Source organism: Aulonocara stuartgranti (genome assembly GCF_965226115.1).
Source record: "Aulonocara stuartgranti genome assembly, chromosome: 17".
NCBI lineage: Eukaryota > Metazoa > Chordata > Actinopteri > Cichliformes > Cichlidae > Aulonocara > Aulonocara stuartgranti.
The window spans coordinates 11,624,640-11,646,831 of NC_138953.1; the positions used below are offsets into that span (position 1 = coordinate 11,624,640).

At 38.9% G+C, this 22,192-nt stretch overlaps 1 protein-coding gene across 3 annotated transcripts in view; it reads left to right on the plus strand.

The window, feature by feature from the left end:
* Window positions 1-22,192, plus strand: part of LOC309692845 (BMP/retinoic acid-inducible neural-specific protein 3-like) — a 75,368-nt gene that overhangs the window by 12,776 nt on the left and 40,400 nt on the right. For all 3 annotated transcript variants that reach the window (XM_082511675.1, XM_082511674.1, XM_082511676.1), the window contains exon 2: window positions 14,052-14,420. In XM_082511675.1, the coding sequence (XP_082367801.1) occupies window positions 14,200-14,420 (221 nt within the window). In that variant the 5' untranslated portion in view covers window positions 14,052-14,199. The remainder of the gene's footprint in view (window positions 1-14,051; window positions 14,421-22,192) is intronic.

Sequence of the window (22,192 nt, forward strand, 5' to 3'; positions counted from 1 at the left end):
TCTATATTCCTCAGGGGTGTATTGGCATTCGCTCCTGTGGAGGATCAGATCTCTTACACTGATGTGTGGACAGAGTACTGCTCGCCAAGCTCCCAGCTCTGCTCTCAGGCTGGAAGAGTGAAAAAAATAAATAGTCCCACTGATTTCATAATTATACATTGCACCCTCAAGCCTCACCCTCAAAAAAGGCACATGAGTCAAAGGCAGCCTTATGGGATCAGTGGAGGCTGCGATAATGAGCCAAATACCCTCCAAGAAAACAAATAACATTTAAAATGCTATCATAGTGGCCCGAGGGCATGCTGGCATAGGTGCTATTTGCAGTATTTTAAATGTAACTTCATGTGAAAACCCCCAACTGCAGTGGCAGGAAGGTTTGTTTTATTGCAAAGCTTCACGGTAGGAAAAAAAAAGTCAGTGAATCACTGCTGTAATTCTCATTGCCACTTGCCAGTGTTAGGCACAAGTGCCAAAGCCTCAGACTGTTTATAGGGCCACAACAGGGCCACTGTTCAGCAGTGTCCTCATCTATCCTGGGAGACTGGTGAACTCAACCGTGTCCAGGCCTGAAAGGCACACTGTCTCCTCCTATGAAAAGAGAGATTTCTCTCCTTGCATCGGTCATCTGAGCAACAAAAACGGAAGGAGCTCAAAACCTTGTCTGATTCTTTTTTTTCTCTACTTCACTGCTGCGATGCCAATCGAGGCTGTATATGGCATGTAAGTCTAATTTTCTGTGTTCGTGTCTGTTTGCTTGTCCGTCAGAGTGACGATGACAGGACCATCTGTCTGTGATTGACGTGTACTTGAGAGGAAACAAATCGAGCTTGAACAGAACTTTTACAGGGCAACTGTGACTGAGCAGGAAACCAGCTATAGGCTTTTTAGACTGAGGCTAACAGGAGGCACTACATGCCTGAGAGGGCTCCTTGTTCTTACAGTTTAGTGGTGGGCAGGAGGCAGCTTCATTTGAAGGTGTGATGGCTGAAGAAGGACGGATGTGGTGGGAGGAAGTGGGGAAAAAAAGAGCAGAAAGCACAGGAAAAAGGACGAGAAAAGCTCTGCGCAGAACATTAAGTTAATGCAACGTAAAGTAGTTTTCTGTTGCTGACTTCAGGAGGATCGGTGGATGAGGTTTAGAGGGTGGTACCAAGTGTTCAGCTTAAGAAACCCTGTAATTGATCATAATTGTTATTTTTAGGGGGCAAATTACAGTTGGCATGATGACACAATGACATAAGGAAGTAAAGTCATAAGCTAAAGAAGAAACGAGAAGAAGAAGAAAAACAAGAAGATCACCCCATCTTGGTTTAGGTGGTATTTCGAGGGTCGAGTTTTGCCGGGATCTGCTCAACATCTTCAGCCCATTAATTTATGATAATGAGCAAACTGACAAAGTTTCACTTCAGACAGAGAAGAGCCGCTGCAAGGAGAAGAGGGAAAAGTGGGCGAGATGAGAAGATGAGAGAAAAGCTAAAGAGGAGAAAATCAAAAAGTTTCATTGAGGGATTTGAGGCTGACTTTGGCGCTAAAGTAGAATCTCTCAGATTAAGACCGACGGGGGCATTAAGCCAAAAATCTCTCTCTGAGGCAACTGGTAATTGAATGTTGAGTCTGAGCATATTCTGTAGAGGCGCACAAACGGATGGACACAGGGCTGCTTTGAGAGCAAAATTGTACCATATTGCACATAATTCTTTACAGATCAAGGACAGACTTCCTGTCATTAAAACAGGCAGGTGTCACGCTGTCACCCTGCCCATAAATATGCACTGACAGAGGTGGCTGAGCATGTGACTGGATGACACATGAGGGGGGTTGCTTTTCAAATTTTAACTAGCTTACCTGATCAGTAGTGGAAGAATCGTGCAGTGAAACATGTATTTCCATTTACAGATATTCACAGAGTCAGAGTTGCAGCAGAATACCAGAAGAAAAAAGAGCCCAGAGTAAATAGTGAGGGAGGAATGTGTGCCTTTAATTTAAGAGCAACCTTTGAGTCTGTGTGTACAAGGCCACCAGCAGAAGAGGCCTATTTGTGTTCTCCAGTGATTTATAGAAGCTTCCTCTCTGTATGTTCTTGGCCACTCAGTGATATGCAGCCATATAAATGCTAGAAAGTGAGAAGTTTACAGTCTGAGGAGCAATCATTAAGACAGCTTTCCCCCTGTTTGCTTTCAGCTGAACTTTTACGCACGGCACCTTATAATGATTTACAATATTCTCGCGGATTAATCCTCACAGAGTTTTACTCGTTAAAACCTCCAACCTGCTTCACACGCCATCGATTGAGCTAAACGATTGATCTCACGTTGCCTCCACAGACAGCCACCGCAAGGAAAAGACGTATGCAGATACTGTACGCTGCCGGAGAAACACTCAGAATTTTTTCTGCCTGTGCTAACATAATTATATTGATAGTCAACACTCGGAAATCAAAGTTTGCTGTGGATTGATTTGGAGGAGCTTGAAGTGTTGCGAGCTAACTTTCTTTGCATAGTGATGTGAAATGTTGATGTCAGTGTGTGAGCTGACTGGGCGCGCCGCTATTCATCTTTCATAATGAATTGTCGCTGTAGTAAATGAATGGTGCTGGGGGGGTGCTGTTTTTTGTTATCAGTTTATTGCTTCCTCCAGCCAAATTTTCCGTCCTGCGTTTGCGAGGAGAAGGATTTGTCGGACTGATCTATTTCCATGTTGGCCTAGAAGACGTCTGCTGTCGAGTCTCTCCGCCTTAATAAGCTACTGTCTCATTTTGTAAATAGTCACAGAAAGATTAAATTGGATTTTTTTTAATACAAAGACATAGAGTCTTATGTGGCACATGCCTATGCCTGTTAAACAGAACTACACACTGTTTCACTGTAAAGTCCCACCGTGCATTTGTGACAATAACACGGGCTGGGTTATTGGGTTATATGCTGCCTGGCTCCACTGTTGCACAGCTGCATTCATTTCATATGGAGAACAAAGAGTTTTTGTTTTTGCTGTATGACAGTAGCATCCACACTGAGCAAATGCATCATTAGTACACAGTATATTGCCTTCGCCATACTTAACTCTAATGCATTGTTTTTGGGGTCTAGTTGCTCCAGACCCTCGTAGAGGTAGGAGATACCAACCAAACAAACAAAAAACATTGTCTTTCAAAAAAAATCATCTTAATGTTTGCTGAGTTTTAGACATGTTGTTACAATTGCTGTTTAGCGAGATTTGATTTGAATAAATTCACCTGATTTCTTGTGTGTCACAGATCCATGACTTGCACGGTTACATGATCTGTTTTTTAAAATATATAAATTGCTTACTCTAGTAGCACCATTCCAAAATAAGTAAATATTTCTGCTTAAACATGCTCGTAATATGTTTAATCTTCAGTTCGAGGATCTATCCATATCAAAAACAACAAATAATTATCAACATTTATAGGATATATTGTACTTTTTTGTCACCTCATTTATGAAACCAGCTGTATATTAAACTATATACTCTTATTCTTCTGCTATATTGTTTTTATTATCATATATATTATAAATTTTAATCATGAAAATGTTTCCTGAGTGTCATGAATCTACATAAAAGAAGCATGGAAGTAAGTAAGATTAAACATGAGCCTGACTATGATGCTATTGTGTTTTGTTGATGATTAAAGTATCACAGGGTCACAATTTTGTCTCTATTTTGGTCTTGAAATGATACTAGTGTGCTGTAATACACAATTCAATCAAACAAACAGAAGTTTTAACATGTATTTGTCCTTCTGTATTGTTGAAAAATAAATGTTTCGTAAGCCACAGAAAAAGATTGGCTGAGTAAATGTCATTTTGTTTGCATGATTTGTTTGTTGCACTCCTTTTTACGTAAAATGATTGGAAAACACAACTATTACGTTGGAGCATTTGTCATAAATAAAGAAAGCAGCCTAGGTATGATAATCAGAGCCATTAATAGAGTAATTTAAAATAGAATGGGGCCATAAATCATCCCACTCTGTCATTTTATTTGCTAAAATAGCTTGGTTGCTTTAGAGTTAAAAATACATGAATATACAGTAGTATATATGATTATAGCAGCACCAGCCAGTTTAAATAGGAAATGTAAATAAGTTTCCATTTTTTCTATGAGTAGACCGGAATGTATTTGCATACAAAGAGGATTAGTAAAGATAAAGAAAACTGCAGAAAATCACAAAGTCTGATAGCTTTACAGGGATAAAATGAGTTTAAAAGAGCAGTTTAATGTAAAACATGAAATTAGGGCTCGTTGTCTTCTCTTATTAATTCAGATTTTAGTATCCGAGAGCATCCTGGTGGGTGTTTTTTTTTTTTTAAACATTCCATCATTAAATTGGATCACCAGCATCTTCAGAAGTCTCAGAAGTAAATTTGAGAGTCCACAGAAAAACACCTACACAACAGTTTGTACAGGGAAAAAAAAAGCACTCAGTCACACACCCACACTGCCTACACACTTCCACTGACCTTCCCCGCAGCAGCTTAGCGTTGCTATTCATGTATTATTGTTTTGGGTTTTCATGTCTAAAGTTTTTAAATGCATGTTTGTAGATCTGTAAATATGTGTGTTCATGGCTGGGCATGTAAGCACTTTGATAGTGACATTTTTTTTTTTTTATTTATTTATTTTTTGGTCTTTGATGTCTTTTTCCCAGGACACCATGGGAGCTGATCCTTTTTATTTGTTTGTAAGACAGCCGGATGAGTGCAACTGGCAGTCATATTATAATTTCACAAAGGCTGTGTTTTACCCGTGGCACTGGTATGAGAGGCATTGTTGACAGTTGTAGCGGGGAAGATAACTAGGTTAATTAGGGCCAAAAACCTCATTAGTCAGCACGGAGGGGAAGATGTAAAGTTTATCAGTTCCTGTTTCCCTACTTTGAGGATGGTTTCAGGGTTGGCTTGCAGACAAGTTACAAAGTGGATCCTGTTGAAGAAATTCTAATGAAATGTTTTAATCAAATCCTCCCCCCTGCAAAGCGCATGCCTCCCCTCCATCTATTTTTCTACTATTGTTTTCCTTCAAATGTGTTCAAATTGTGAGATATCACAAAAAGAGACTTGTTTCAATTTGCATATTTGCTGTGCCAAGAAAGTAGATCTGCTGTGTGTGTGTGTTCCAGACATGGATATGGGGACACTTTGTGAGAACACACATACATACATTTACACTTAAACACACACATACACACACAGCTCAGGCAGGTGACCATTACAGCTCTGGCATTCTTCAATAAGTGAGCAGATGTTCGGGGGCTGGAAGCTCAGTTCTGTCCCAATCTCCGACTAGAACGGCTGCTGAAATTCTCAAGAAAGATTAGGCTTGGGAGTTCCCTCGTCTCATCAAGCTTACTGTATCCTCCAAAAGACGGGGTGAGAGTCAAGATCCAACACTGCAGTCGGTAGCCAGCCCTATATCTCTGGAGGAAACATGTAATTTTGGCTGTTACACAAAGTTACTGGAAGAGCTGCAGCGCAGCCTGAAAGAAAAAAAAAATTGTGCAGACAGATACATCTATTCATCACAAATGGAGCAGATTGGTAGGCAAGGCGAAATAAATGAGCTGTTTAGAATATTCTGTTTAACAAAATCAATTGAGATATTAACTCAAAGTGGAACACTGCTAATTTTGTTAATTTAGCTCAAGAAGCCTGTGAATCAATCACCCGCTTTCAAAACGAGCAACGAATAATGTCGAGGATATCGGCAATCACGGCTTCTATGAAATCATTTCTTTGACCGAATGAGGAATTTGCAAACATTTTATTTCATCCCAGGGCTGCTAATCTGTGAGATTTTACAGCTGTACCATCTGAGGGCATTACAAATAATGGTTTTTATTGAATCTTTCAGTGTTTTCTGGGAAAAACGGGAAAAACAAAACAAAGAGAGCTGTCGTTTTCACGCAGATGCTCCAAATAGCTGGAGGAAATGCTGGCTCCGCACTGTGCACGTCATACCTTTAATGTAACCACCAGTAGTTCTTGTGATGAAAAATGCTTTGACTCAGTGTCTCATCTTTTCATTGACTTTTTTGCCTCAGGGAAGAACATTTTGAGAGATGACTAAGTTATGGACATGTGTTTCATTTTTGCTTGACTGGTGTTCTCGCAAAAATAAAAATAAAACAGCCAACCCTGCTTTCCAATCTGAAGTTATGTTCCGAGAAAAAACGGTAATTCTTTCATTGTGAAATGACTGCACGTCCCGCAGCGTGTCATTATTGCAGTTGAGATATGGCACTTAATAGTCCGATAAATGTAATATCTAACAGAAGTCCACAGTAATACACATGCAATTTAGAATGGATGATACACCTGCATTAGAAGTGTTAGGGACTGAAATCACTGATTTGAATCTGAAAATTCATTCAAAAGATTAAATGGCTCTACTTGTGTTGGGCTCTCAATATTTGTAAGTCACTAATTTATAGGAGCTCAAATTCTTGACCCACATTAAGGAAATAAAAATATCTAAACAGCAAATTAAATATTTGCTTTTTTGGGTATTTTAAAGAAAACCCTACGGCAATACTGGATGAGACCTGCAAGGGATTTTGTAGAGCTTTTTTTTCTGCCATCCAACTGCTATCAACTTAATGGCTAATAACGTCGTGGCTCAGACACGGCTGTATATGTGGAGACAGGAAGAGAGATTGAGAGACAGTTAGGGAGGAACAGAGAGAGAGACTGGGGAGTTTATTTCTCAATTCCACCATTAAGCAAAAGTAATGCATTAACATTATACACATTCCAGAGCACACAGAATCATATTTAGCCTCAGCAAGCCTGTCTTGGTTGATGGTATCAAATCATAAAAGTCTTCAGGTTCTTCCCTTTGTCATATTTCTTTTTTCCAAATTACCTTTAATACGCTTGATGAGATACAGCAGCAAACCCAACGGTTGTATCTTTAGCCTGAAAAGAAGAAAATAGTGTGGTCTTTTATATCACCGCCATATGCTGAAGGTTAAGGATTCTGATCATAAAATTGCATTTTTGTTCATTTATAGGACACAAGGTTTTCTTTAGTGCTGCACATACAAGCACTTTTATAGATGTTGGCAGTCAATGTCAATAAGTACAATCTGTACCTTAGTGTGACTACCTGGATTTTAAGATTAAGAAAGAAAAAACTAGAAGGAAACCTGAGTTTTGAGATGATATTTTACAAATCCAGATGAGAAAATGTTGTCTGAAAGTATACTGCAGAAACTCTTTGCTCCTTTCAGACTTTATTGAGCACACACCATGTTGTCTGTGTTTTTATGTTCCTTCTACCTGCGTACTCCTCAACCGGTCGCAGCAGATGCCGACCCTTCCCTGAGCTTGCTTCTGCCAGATGCCCTTCCTTCCTGTTAAAAGGGAGTTCCTCCTCCCCCTTGTTGCCAGGTGCTTTCTCAGAGGGGATTATTGCAACATTGGGGTTCTCTGTGCAGCAGTGTAGGGTCTTTATCTTAGATTATCAAGTGCCTTAGAATGAATGTTTGAATGTTGTTGTGATCTAACTCTATATAAATGAAAATGAGGCGAAGGGAATTTTCTGTGATTGCAGAGAATGGTTTAAACCCCAAGAGATGAAATGTATTTGGAAATAACTTGACAAATGTTTTATTCAGAATTTGAATAAGATGAGAAAGATGTATCACAGAGTTACGCATCACTTTTTTCTTTTTTTTTTTTGCTGTGCCATCGACGTACGTGGCCTTTAGGTCACGTAATGACAAGAAATTAAACCTTGCATATGATGAGAGTCATCAAAGATGCCTTGTTAAGTATTTTTTCAGCTGAAATATTTGATGTTCAGCGGTGCTTACTGAATATAGCCTGCCATTATGATGAGCAGTGGGCGTAAAAATGTTGTAGTTTGATCCACTGTTGGCTGTGCTTCAGTGGAATGGCCATTTGTTTAACACCCTCCTCTCTCTATTGAAGTAGCAGGACAAAAAAAGGAAAGCATTTCCAAATGGATATTTCTTCCCCACAGAAATAAACAGGACCTTGTCATAGGTGTCATTTCAAAGATAAATTGCAATCTCTGAGTGTTCCCGCTGCTCAAAGAAACATTATGTTTCCTCTGCAAATGTCTTGGACAATTTTTTTTCTTTTACATGAAAAACAATCATGTGTCACATGACAAGGCTGAAGTGATTGTGCATGGGGGCACGTGCTGACTGTCCATTTCGTCAGAGAGCTGCTGGAAACCTTGAGAGCACAATGACAGGTGTTTACAAATCTAGGAAAAAAGGTTTATGGAATATTATGTTTTACTTTTTTCAGATTGTAAATTGAAATTATAATTACCTCAGTCCTCATAGAATAAGCCCAGCAGCCTTTTTTGAGACTTACAAAAAGATTATGAAAAGAGTGGAAAAACAATAGTCACTTGATTGTTCACATAAACATGGATTTGCTATATGATGCCACATCTCGCCTCCTTCCAATATTGTTCTTGGTATTTGCCAATCCGGAGGACGCAACTCTTCATTAAATTCATGTGTGGGAAAATCTGGTCCCCCATCATTTGCACTCCCGTCACAATTCCATTGAGAGGACCTCACATGAACAAACAGTGCTTTTATTTTATACAGAGGTTCCAAACAGCCTCGAGCTAACTGCTGGCCCACGTCGTGCAAAATCATATTGGAGTGGATCTGCTGGAGCTCCGGTTGCTTCCTTACTGCTTCACATGAAAATTCCTTCCATCTTCTATCTCCCGACATTTGTTTTGTTGTTTCTAGATTATACAGGGGACTCAAGGACGAGTGCTTTTAACACGGCTTCATGAAATGCACTGAGTGCACAAGTTGAATATTATAGCATAATCTAGAGGTAAAGTAAGAAAAAAAAAAGAGAAAAGCATTTGTCTGAAAATAGCAAATGTCCGTATGTCATTAGCGATTTGATGCAAAGTTGGCTTTTAGAGGTAATTGAGGCAGATGAGGATGAGAGTGGGTTGTGTGAGGAAGGTGAGACAAAAGAAGTATGGTGGGGTGAAAAAGAGAGAAAGCGAGGCGAAGAGATTCGAGAGAGGCCCATGTTCTCCTGCATCAGCGTTTTGGACAGCTGCCTGTTAGATGATAGGATTAAAGAGTCTTTAAATGTGACCTCTGAGCTGTATTTTGATATTAACATGCCAGAAACTGCCCTCTGAGCAAGGTCACTTTATACACAACATGCACAATGTAAAGTAGAAAAAAACAAAGCATTTCATCTGTGTTATGAGAGGCTGGAGGTAGGTGTGGATTCATCTAACGGAGCTGCACTAGCAGCTTATTTTTGGGGCCATTTTACTGCAGCAGAGGCACACTGTCAGTACAAAGCAACTTGTTCTCAAACTTCACACTATAGGATAGTAACCCGTAACTTTGGTGTCAGATTTTTGACAAAACACACACAAAGCATAACTGCTCACTGTGTGGCAGCGTCTCTGCTGAAGGAATAGGGACGGAGAAAGAAAAGTGAAGCGCTCAAGCTCAAACGGAGAGCGTGGCAGACGATAACAGAAATGCTGGGAAGACAGAGGTCTCTCTGTCACAGTCCAATAAACTATTCAGCGCTGCTGGAATGTGAGGAGAAATTGCTGAAGGAAACACTCACAGTTTAACTGCATCAACAACAAAGAAGTTGAAAGAGATACGGGGGAGGATTTGCCCTGTTTCGGCACCGGGTAACACCGTTCTCGGCCCCGTTTCATTAAAATTGTACCACGTTTCTGCCTACTGCATGTTATACAAGACCTTAAGGTAATGTGTACTTATCAAAACTGCAGACTTGTGGGTGTAGTCTTTGACCTGACCTGATCAGTTAGTTTTTCCGTTTGATCAAGTCTTTCCCAGTTAGATTATCATAAAGATGATTTTTCAACAATCGGCAAAAAAAATAAAAAATAAAAATGTTATGCAAATGATAAAGCAGTGGGCTGCTATGAGAGCAAATAATTTTTCTGATCCAGTTCATCAGGTTTCAGTGCAGGGTCACAGCTGGGCAAAGTTCACCTCAGTCTCATAAAGCGCTGTCTCCATCGGCTGTCCCTGCAGAGTTCTTCCCCTCCCACATCCAGCTTTTCATCGCCTCATCCAAGTCTGGCTTTCCCCTTTTTGTCTGTGGCTCTACAATGTAAAGCTGTAACATACATTAGCAGTACATCTTTTTCTTTCTGTTTGTCTGTGTCTTTTTTTGTAAAAGGCGGGATTTCAGGGGCTGGATGCATCCCAACTCCAGTCACTGAGTCAGATGTCCCACCCTTCAGCTGTTAACACCGAGGAACCCTGGCATGTTAGGAGGAGTCTAACAGACAGGGAGTCTGCTCTTTGCAGGTTTTAATAAACTTAAGGTCTATTCCCAGCGGTAGAATCAAAGACTTGACTGCTCCGGACTGCTCTGAAATGTGACTTTTTGACTCACCTCCCTGAAGTCTTGAGCTCACAGAAGATTTGAAAGTAAAAAATCTCAAGACCCAAGTCAGGCTAGAGACTAATTTCTTCAATTTTGGCAATGTACTTTAAGCACCATGCAGCAGCTGTGAAAGAAAAATGTTCCACAAAATACTCGAACAGCTTGGATTATGACTCAGTTTAATACTTATAACCCAACTTGGACATTTGAGTTTAGATTTGAGACCTGCATTGGTGCAATTGAGACTTAACTGCCTGTTGGAGATCTGAATATACATGTCTTTTTAAAAAAAAAACACATTTTGCATAGTTCAATGATGTCATGCAAAAACCAAATTGCATGTACAGGCATTAGCATGTGCTTTCTGTTAATTAAAAGCACACTAAACCATAAAGCTGGTTATACAGATGTTTACATAAACACAAGTGAGAATGGACACACACACCAGGGCTTGACAAACTGAGTCTGGGGAGTGCTGACAGCGATGTCAGACTGAAATCAATTTCCAAATTGCCAGCTCATCTCATCTCATTAAAATGACTAAATGAAAGTCCTCCTGCATGTTTAACTTTCAATAATTAACCCTGTAGATGAATATATCATCGTATTTGATAGCAATTTTGTTCTTTTTCTTTCTTCCCTTTACCCACCTCAAGCTGTGGTGTGTTCTTCCAGTGCTGTCGCCTGCATTGTCTGAGAGCAGTGTTTTTTTTTTTTAAACCTTCACACCCCTGGTCATATGGCTGACTTAACTTGACAGATTGTCATCACAATACTGTAATGGGACTGACCCCCCCACCCCCAATACCCCAACACACATACATGCACACACACTGCAGGGGAGATGATTGACAGAACTCAAAATGGTGATAGAGACTAATGCGAGCTCTGGACAACAGTCTGAACAGCAGGTAGTCTGATAAATCACAGCAGCCAAGACTTTTTATCTTAAAGTGTGTCTGTGCGTGTGGGAGTGTGTTCTTCCTTCCATTGATTTGCATGAAACTGCAGCTCTTAATAGATGTGTTGCGGTGTGACAGTAAAGTGTTCGAGTATGACGGGGATAGTTTTAAAAACAGCAGCAAAGCAATTATTCACCAAGTTAAAGAGATGAATTTATAATTAGAATCATGCCAGTTTAGACTTTTTTCTTCCTGGTGGAACTTCTACATCCGAATATTTCTGCAAATCACAGCACCAGGCTGCAGTAGAAGTGTGTAAAATTAGTAATCAAGTCTTTTCAGTTCAAATTATTTTCTTTTGGATGGAAATCCCAGCTCACATGGAGCAGTGAATGCGGCGAATTGTAACAAAAGTTAAATACACTTTTTTTGGGTGGGGGGCTAAATGGTTTTGTGTCTCTCTAAAGTAAGATGGATTCACAGCACTTTATTGCTAGAGATGGCACGATACCACTTTTTTATGTCCGATACCAATACTGATATCATAAATTTGGATATTTGCAGATACCGATATGAATATGAATATGTATTTTTTAATGAATAAAACTGTTTTTTTTTAAAATACATCTTGCTGCATTTTGTATAAGTTCACACTCGAGTTTTAAAACACAAAACACCAAAGATATTCTGTTATACCTGTAGGCAAAAAATACACTGCACCCAAAATATTACATAGTTCAGCAATACTGATCTATCTAATTTACTCAAACCTACACCATCCTCCCTATTCCGGTATTTTAAAGAGTACTTAGCAGAAATATTAAGCAACCTAAATAATAGGGCTGCCAACTCCCAGCAAAAAAAAAAAAAGGCAACCACCCCCCACCCTGTGATGCTTGATCAACGCAATCAACTTAAATTCAATGCATGTGTAAAAAAATTAATTATTTTTCTACAATAATTAAATAGATTCAACATCTTTCTTCAACAGAATTGCAGACTGCACAGATGGTACCTTCCCAAAGGAAAAAGTACTATAGCTTACTAGGGTATATTAGACTTAATAGTTACTATATACAGTAATGGATTTCTATACATTTTACATCCGATTAAAACTTTGGGTGTAAGATTAAGATAATTATTTATGAAAATCTAGACATTTTAAATGAGAATAAGAAAGAAAAGTATGTCTTTGTGCCCCCTTTTCCCTGTTAATGCCTGTTATAGCCCCCTGGCTAAACTTTGCTAGATCCGGCCCTGCACAGTTACCAGCTGTCAGCTACGTAGAAAAGGATCCTGGTGTAGAAAGTAATATTGAATAAATTTTAATTGTTGTTTCTGTTGTTTAGCTGCTGATTTCCTCTTTCTGGTGCAAAGTGGGCCAAAAACAACGTGCTAAGGTTGTGAGCCGAGTTACGCCATGTCGCAAGTTTTGGGAGATGCTGTCGTGATATTTAATGGATCGGATTACATTTTTTATTTCCCTCCGATATCTGATCCAGTAATTTAGTTCAGTATCAGACCGATGCGGATACATAATATCGGATCGGTCCATCCCTAATTATTGCTGGGTCTTTTTGCTTTCAAATACTGCAATTAAACTATGTTACTGCTCTCTCATCATGCTCCAGAAAAATTATTTTTCTTTATTTGTGTAAAGTAGGGTTATAATTAATGATTGGGTGTGTTTAATTATTGGCAATCTCTTTTTTTTGTGTGCATTTGCATTATCAAAGTAATCATGTCTGAAAAAACCTGTAAAACACAGAATGGATATTTTGTAGCTGCTTTTGATTTTAGTTTTAGTTTGTTGACCATTTTATTTATTTATTTAAAATAGCATGACATTTTGAAGTCCCTTGTTTTGTACAGTTTTTTATAGTCTGATGTTTTCAGTATTTTCAGATATATTGCAGACATTTTAACAGTTTGCTGTAAAATGCATAATAATTATACAGTAACGTTCATTTTTTTCACTTTAAGACAGCAAACTACTGTTACATTTAAATTCAGATTTCATTTAGAGATGCTGTAATGGTTCCTTTGGATTAGGCTTTGGTTGCTGTGGATCAGTGATGTGTTTTCCTGTGCTTCTGGGAGTGAGAAGGTTTGAACTAGAACTGGGACACCACGATAGAGGCTTTAGTGGCTACTTCCATTAGGCCAGGTTTCATAATGTTCCATATCTGTGTGATAAAAGAAGAATGGAAACTTGGAGGAAAAAGAAAATGCTTAAATAGGGCACAGGTGTAGACATTTTACAGTAAAACAATGAAGCAACAGTATAATGGCAACCAAACAGTTGACAGTATTCTACTGCAGATCTTATATTCTATACATTACAGTGCATCATTTCTTTTACAGTAAGAAACTGTTTTTATAGATTACAGTAAACACACTGTAAAATGACTTGTCATTATTTTACAGTAAAGTAACATGAAATTTTACTGAAGCAGCACCATTAAAGCAACAGGCACTCACAAGCTGAAATTAGCAGGTGTCATTTTTACATTTATTAATTCAAGTTCCACATAATGAACCTGATTCAAACAGCATTCCCACACCGTACTTATTACTCTGCGTTATCACAGAATCCCTGGAGAGGCTTCTGTCAGCTGCAACATATTCTGAGGATTTTTTTTTGTTTATTTCTGTCTTTGTAGCCAAGTTTCTTCCTTGCTGGTTGTGGGTGTTTGTTTGTTTGCTGAACTGTGTGTTTGTGCTTTTGCCTTAGGTGTTCGGGGGGCATTGAGGCGATGCAGGTCCCTCGGTCATCCCAGTGGAGGAGCCAGCTAATGACAAGTATCTTTGGCTGCTGAACGCCCCCCACCACCACCACCATCACCACCACCCTCATCCCTCCTACCCTCCATCCATCTCTGATGGCTCTATGGGGCATTCTCAGCCTCAGCCTTCACTGCTGGGTGTGTTTATGGTCCAGTGTAACAGCAACAGCAACATCAGCCAGCCTCCCAAATGACAAACCCGGGGGACCCCTGGACTGGCTCCTGTCTGATAAGGGGCCCTTCCACCACTCCCCAGAGTACATCGACTTTGTGGAAAAGAACCGACAAGGTTTCTCCACCAGATACAAGATATACAGGTGAGTTGTGACTGCAGCACGAGGAGATGCTTTTACACTGTATTTACTACTGCCAAATCGCTACCCTATTATATGCATGACAGATCTCACAGCAGTCGCATCAAATAGTCTCTGTGGTTGTCCTTTGAAAGATCAGCTGTGTGTAAATAAGGCCACATGATATCGATGTTAATGTGTTTACATTTTGAGGTTAGTCACAGTCTCAGCATTTTGTTAACTCCAGGCTTCTGTGTACAGTCAGTATGCACATGCTAAACACTTTAACCGCTAACAGAGAAAGGCTGACACCAAACTTATTTAGCTTGTGAATATATTGCACCTATTATTACAATTTAAAAGTCTTAAAATATATTAAAAAATCAGCTTATTTTGATTCAATGCAGTTAGCAACCAACAATCTAGCAAAAGACACAGTTACAGTAGGCAATACATTCATTGTGTGGCCTATGCACTGATTTTGGGACTGTTCAAAGAAAGAGACATTGACAGTGACTATTTCCTGTAGGTACCACCGGGCGATTATCAGTCTGCTGTTGCGTATTTTGTGGTGTGTAATAAGAAAGATTTACACATGTACTCTTCATAATTAATGTGAAATGTGAATTTCGGCAACCTGAGAGCTAAATAAAAGTCCTTTACTGACCCACATAAAGCACTGTAGTGAAAATGATAATGCTTGCAATGAAATGAAGCCGCTTCATGTAAATGAAATGATGGAGATGAGGAAGGAAAGGAGTAAACATTTATCTGCCATGGTTGGAAAAGCTTTTAAAAGCATGCTCATACATCTGTTGTAGAATGCACGTAAGGGACAAGTCAAAGTTAAAGAGAAAGATATTGCAGGGGGATTTTATTCTGAAAATACACGTTTCAGGGTACCAAGGGTTTTTAGGGCATCTTCCATTCCTTGTTTTCTATTTTTACAACGTGTATGGGAGGAGAGAGAATTTAACATAACTGTAGAGCATTTGGTGGGCAGTATGCTTTATGAAATCCCTGTTCATGGCTCTTTAATACACAGACTGTATTATTTGGCTTGCATTGTCATGCATTAAAGCATCCTCACAGCACAGTGCTCACAGGATAATTGACACGCCTAGACAGAATCATGATGTATTACATGCACGCACACTGCTATCAGCTGGTTCTATATCACATTCTGCTGCTCTCCAAACCCTCGGGGAGTCACCTGATCAGGTGGTCAAATGAGATCTGTTGATTAGCACTGTAAAAGAAGAAAGATTTGTCATGACAGCACAGTCAGAGGTATCGCCACGCGACCAAATTAGTGGAGATTGTGTCATGAATCATATCCGTCGTCGTTTAGGAGGATGTTGTCCAGGCTTCTGGAAATGGACAGACGGGATTCCTGTCATCTACGGATCGTTGTAAGGATGCTTTATGGCTTCTGTGATCGGTTGCTGCGTTCGAGCTTTTTAATATTTCCTTCCCCGGCAAAAGGCAGTGGTCTGCTGGAGCTGAGCTGCATGGGCGGCAAGATTAATAGTCTTATCATGTGGCCAAGTGATTAGTGAGCTCTTAGTACTTATTACTCTGCATTATCACAGAATCCCTGGAGAGGCTTCTGTCAGCTGCAAGGTTGTGTTTGAGGCCCTCTAGATTACTACAATGCGGCATTGATTAATAGTGATTATATTAAAAGGAAAAACCAACCTAAAAAGTAAATAGCCTGTAAATCTTCCCAAATTGAATTCACTTGGATTCAGTCCCATTTGATTTCAGTAACCGACACAGACATTGGCGGATACAGCTGCGTGTTTTTGTTCTAGCAAAAAAAACCCAAAAAAACAACAACTTCCTTTTCAGTCCCAGTGTTGGGGGGTGAAGTGTAGTGATGAGTTTGGGCACACACACCTGGACATAGCTCATAAAAAATTCAGGGAGGATTGTTTTATTAAAGAAATGTGGGCCCGCTGCAGTTTTCTCCCAAGGGGGTCAAACCACATGGTTATGCCCCTGTTGTGTTACAAATGTCCTTAAATTTCCAGTCAGGCTATTTCTGTACTACAAGAACAGATCGCTATGCACTGTTAAGGTAGTCACTGACCCTTTTTTGGCCTGCGAAAGATTAAATGAATCCTACTTACTACTCCTCAAAACCAAAAGATAGCGAGCACATCTTCAAAGACTGATGTTTGCATTTATTTAAATAAAAGGGACCTAATAGGTGTGGTGTTGATTGGTTGATTGGTTTTGATTCAGCTTTTTTATTAGTAATTGAGCTGGGTATTTCCTCAAAAGTTACAATCCTGTCTAAACTTTAAATTGCATTTAAACAGAATACAATTATTGAAATTTCATGAACCCATATTTTATTCATAATAGAACATTGAAAATTTATTAAGTGCTTTCACTGAGAAAATGTACCATTTAAGAAATAATAAGCTTGTTTTGAATTCAGCATCTCAGAAAGGTTCGGTTATGGCAACAAAAAAATTGAGAAAAGTCAATGGTATAGGTCAGTAACATGATTGGGGGTAAAAGGAGCATCTTAGTGAGACAGTTTCTCAGATGTAAAGATGGGCAGAGGTTCACCAATGTGCAAAAATCTCCCTAAAGACTTGTTTAAAAAAAGAGGGGATGCTACACAGTGGTAAACATGGTCCTGTTCCAATCTTTTGAGACATGTTCCTGCCATCACGTTCATGATCGTATTTTCTTTTTCAGTTCTTATTTTTTTGCACTATGTCACTAAAACATGTTTTTATTTACATTTTACACAATGTTTTTGGAACTGTGGCTGTATAATAGTAATTTACTTTATTTCTTATATCCATAATGCAATGTTGGAATATTGTCCACTAGCAGCTACACAAGGTAATGTTTAATTTGTATGGCAACATAGTTTTGTGATTTAGAAAAATCTGACCACATTATATATACAATCAATCTAATAAAAATTTACTGAGGAATTACAGATTTCTTTATTTTATTTTTAAATTAGACTGTATTTAAAAGTTGGAACTACCACCCTGCGGTTAGAGATTTACCACTGTGTAGCCTAGAGTATTAAACTTTTTGTTATTGTGACTCGTAGGAGGGAAAACCTGACTATTAAATTGCTTACTGGCTGTAGAAGTATAACTGGCCAATCCTTAGTATTTTCATTATGACTTTAAGTGATAATTGAACCAGTAACCAGTATAAATTTGGTCAGCTGGTCATTCCTTCTTCTATATGAAGTCATTTTGTAACCTGAAGAGTCATCATTGCTGACAATTAAATATAATACAAGTTTAAGCACATGGTTTCACTCTTCAGACACACCACCACCAAGCAGTTACATATTTTGCCAGTATACATTGGTGTTTTCTGGTTCAGTATATATATATATATTTCGGAACTGCTCAGCATTATTTTGCTACCCCATTAGTGTTTGTTCTGGAAGTTGCTGAGCTGAAGCTCTGGTCATCCTACACCGCCTTGTCACTTGAATACATTTAAATGACTTTTGTGTGGAGATAAATATTCCTGGCTTATCTAACACAAACCTTGCAGTACCTCTCACGATGAGACAAGCCCAAAGGTGCTTTTACTGTAATATTTGTCACTACAAGCAAATTGCCTTTCTGCTGCCTATTATCATTATTATTAGTAGCATTAGCAGATAAAACCAATGGATTCCTTATAGCATATTATATTATAGCTGTGTTTATTCAATGCTCATTGTTTTAAGAATTGCACTAAATTCCAGATAAAATCCTTTTTGCTGTATGAAGGGATTTGGGAGCTATTAAAACTGTTTTGCACTAAGTTTGCCATCGACATGCAAAAACATTTTTTTTAATATTCTGTAATATGCTCAGTGATATGTGAAGTGATCTTGGTGATCCCATAGTGTGCAGATTAAATAATATTGTTGTTCCTCCTTTTATTTGGTGCGAGATTTTGTAGATGTGTCTTGGTAGTAGGATGCTTCATTTTGATGAACGTTTTTATTTTATTAAATGTCACATGTAACTCATCTGTCTGCCTATGCAGAGAGCAGTTCTGCATAAGCCCTTTAAATTGGGTTGTGGTGGGTTACCAGATTTTGTGACAGATGAGTTCAAAGTATGCGTATTATGTGGAGTGTGTTAGATTAGAAAGATTAGCTGGCAATTACACACACACACAAAATAGAATTCGACTTAAGTTGTGAAAGTAATAACAGATAGTTTTGAAATAATAGAGAACCTCTGGAAACACAGAGGTGTTGGCAAGTATTACCAGAACATTATGTATGCTGTGATTTCTGATTGAATCCCAGTATTAAAAGATCCATTCCTTAGTCTCTTCCTCAAAATGAGGACTTTATGCATAAATTAATAAGCTAGAGTAACATCAAACCTACCATAAACATCTCTCTCTTACTCCGTAAAATAAAATGTAGCTAATAAACACATCCAAGAATATAATCTGCTCCCAGTTTGAGTGCATCTCTCTCACATACACAAACATGCCACATGTGGAAGTTAGCTGAACAAAAGACAGGTGGAGTAAAATAGGAGCATCAACATCACCGACTTACTGACATGTTATGTTACAGTAAGCAATAGACCGAACACCAAGAGCTGGAGTGTGAGAGAGAGAGAGAGAGAGAGAGAGAGAGAGAGAGAGAGAGAAATGCATTGTCATCATAGGATGATTTTAGGCGTGTCAACTCACTTGACTTGAAATTTGCTGTTAAATGAAAAACTTTTGCAACATACAAAATAAAGTTGCTGGTGTAGCCTGAATATCCTGACTGCTGACTAATAATAGGTGCAATATATTCACTTTCTGTTCTTCTAGTATGTTGCAAGCTACTGCTAACATGTAGGGGCCCTTAGATTGATTTGCTCATGAGTCCGGATTGGACCAACATTTGATCCAAAGATGTGTGTCCATATTACGCATAGGTTTCCTGTACATGTCGAGGACCAAGATGTTTGACAAAAGCGGAAGAAGAAAATTAATGGACAGGATTTTTGTTCCTAATAACAACAGTAGAAAAAGGTTTTAGTTAACCATTTTAACAGTGATAAGTATGAGGCTGCTTAGTTTTCAGTTAAGTTAACAGTGCTCACCAGGTGGTTGCCAATTTATAGTTACATACCCAGCTTATTATACCAGCTGGGTGTCTGATGACCAGTAGAGTGTATGTATTCTATTTTATTTTATTATTATTATTATTTTATTCTATTCTTACTACTGAGCTGGGTGACCTTCCTGCATCCTCATTTTCTAGCATTTGTCCCCCTTCAGTGTGGGTTATTCCTTTCTTTTTTCATTCAACTACATTTATTCACTCCAACACATCCCGATTCCCTTGCTGTGGATCCTGGTGATGTGGATCAGTGAGTAAATTTTTTTAGTCACTCTTGACTTAACTTGATGTCTCCAATGTGCAGGTGGTGGCTGATCATCATTCCACTTGTAATTATATCCACTCTTTGTGATGAGCTGGTTTAGAGGATTAAGGCCTATGCAGAACAGCAGTGGGAACAGTGCATCACTTTGATCTTTTTTGCACTTGGTGATCACTGACTTGGAGTTGGTCTACAGCTCCTCTCCTTTCCCACTGAGTTGCTGATGAAGGTAATGGTCATCTGTGACACTCCCCATGTGCATTAATAAGCCTTGGTCGCCCGTGACCCCGTCACTGGTCACTGTTCCTTCTTTGGATCACGTTTGATAGATACTGACCACTGCAGACCAGGCATGCACCACAAGAGCTGCCATTTTGGAGAATCTCTGAGCCAGTCGTCTGGCCATCATGCTTTTGCTTTTGTCAAAGTTGCCCAAATTCGTATGATTGCCCAGTTTTCCTGCTTCTAAGACATCAACTTTCTCATATTTCAGCTGTGATAGACTTATGACTCTATGGGTCTGTTTCTGTGCTGCCACAATCAGAGCCTCTCTGCTGTCATTTAAGTGGGCCTTTTCTAGCCACTGGCAAGATTTCTTGATGTCAGCCCCTTCCTCTATTTGTTGATCGTACATCCCAGGTGCATCGGTCACTCAGTCTGTCTTCAGCTAGCTTGGGCATTCTTGAAGCAGCTCATCTCAGGGTAGGGGGCATCTTCCTGATCTATTTTTTCGGATTGTTGATTGTCACGCTGACACTCACTAAACCTTGCACTCCCTCTTTCTGTTGCTCATAGAGCCTCAGGGTCCTGGACTTTCTGTGGCCTGCTTGTTATTCCAACAAGGTATCCGATGACTGGTACACTGCAAAACATCAAAATCTTACCAAGTATATTTGTCTTATTTCTAGTCAAAATGATCTCATTACACTTAAAATAAGACACAGTCAGCTACAGGGCAACATTTCAGTAAGCTAAAGGAATTTGTTTCAAGACAGTGAATCTTGAAACTAGAGAAAATTAGAGATTTTTCACTTGTTCCACTGGCAGATTTTTTTCACTTATTTCAAGCTAAAATACCTCGTATTAAGTAAAAAAAAATCTGCCAGTGGAACAAGTGAAAAATCTCTAGTTTTAAGATTCACTGTCTTGAAACAAGTTCCTTTAGTTTACTGAAATGTTGCCCTGTAGCTCACTGTCTTATTTTAAGTGTAATGAGATAATTCTGACTAGAAATAAGACAAATATACTGGGTAAGATTTTGAGTTTTTGCAGTGTAGGGTGTATGTATTGATGGCTTGGATCTTATTCTTATTGTTGAGATGGCTTACCTTTTTAGAGGTGTTTTGCTGGCTGACCTTCTTGTGTCTTTATCATGGTTCCCATTGGCCTGTGGGATATCAGGTACTTTCCTGTTTGTCTCCTATTCTGCCATCTGGCAACTCCAACTCAATCCCAGTCCGGATCACCTTCCCTCTCTTTCGTCTGTCTTTCTGTCTGCTGCTCTCTCTTTATATGTATGTGTGTGTTTATGTGTTTTTGTTTTATATCAGAGATTAGATGTAACAGGACTCAAACCTTCCAAAAACCTCAACTCTTGAGTGATCAATCCACAGACAATTTTCCCAAATGTCTCATGGATCATCAAGACATTTTTGGCTAATGCGAAATTAACCTTTGTTGTTCATATAGGCTCAGACAGATTTAGAAAGCTTTTTTTCTTTTCTGTAATAAGTGAATCATCATTTAAAAATTTCATTTTTGGTTATTATGGGTATCTTTGTCTAATAAAAAAGTAGGCAATCTGAAACATGTAAATGTGACATGTTAAAAGATCAAACCTTTAAAAATAAACTCCAGTCTTTCAACATGCTGAAGTCAATTTAGTCTACCACTCCTAAAGCTGCTGTCAACATAGATATTGAAGTCATCAACAACACATAATTGCTTCACACTTTAAATTAAGGACACATAATTAAACTACTACAACAGTTTTCAGTGGAATTAATTAGAGCACAGATAGCATCAATGTGTCTTTGAGCGCCACTGTATATTAACGAATAGTAGACTAAAACAATGGGATTCTTCTAATTATTCCTAATTTATTTATTCAACATGCCAGAGTACTTATGATGCACCCATTCTTTGTGTTCAACTTGATCACAACAAAGCGGCTTACGGTTTGATATAAGAGGCACTTCAGCTACAATGAACAACAGCAGAGTTCCTAAACCACAAGGGAGACTGCAGGTGCTCTGAAGAGGGTTGAGGTGAGTGTTTTAGAGCAAACTCCCTCAGCGCTGCTTCTCAACATCCCACTGCTACATTCTAACTGATGTTCTCTGTCTTATCTCCTCTCCTGAAATCCCCTTAGAGGTTTTGACAACTCCAAGTTCTCCCATGAGGTAAATAATCTGGTAAAAG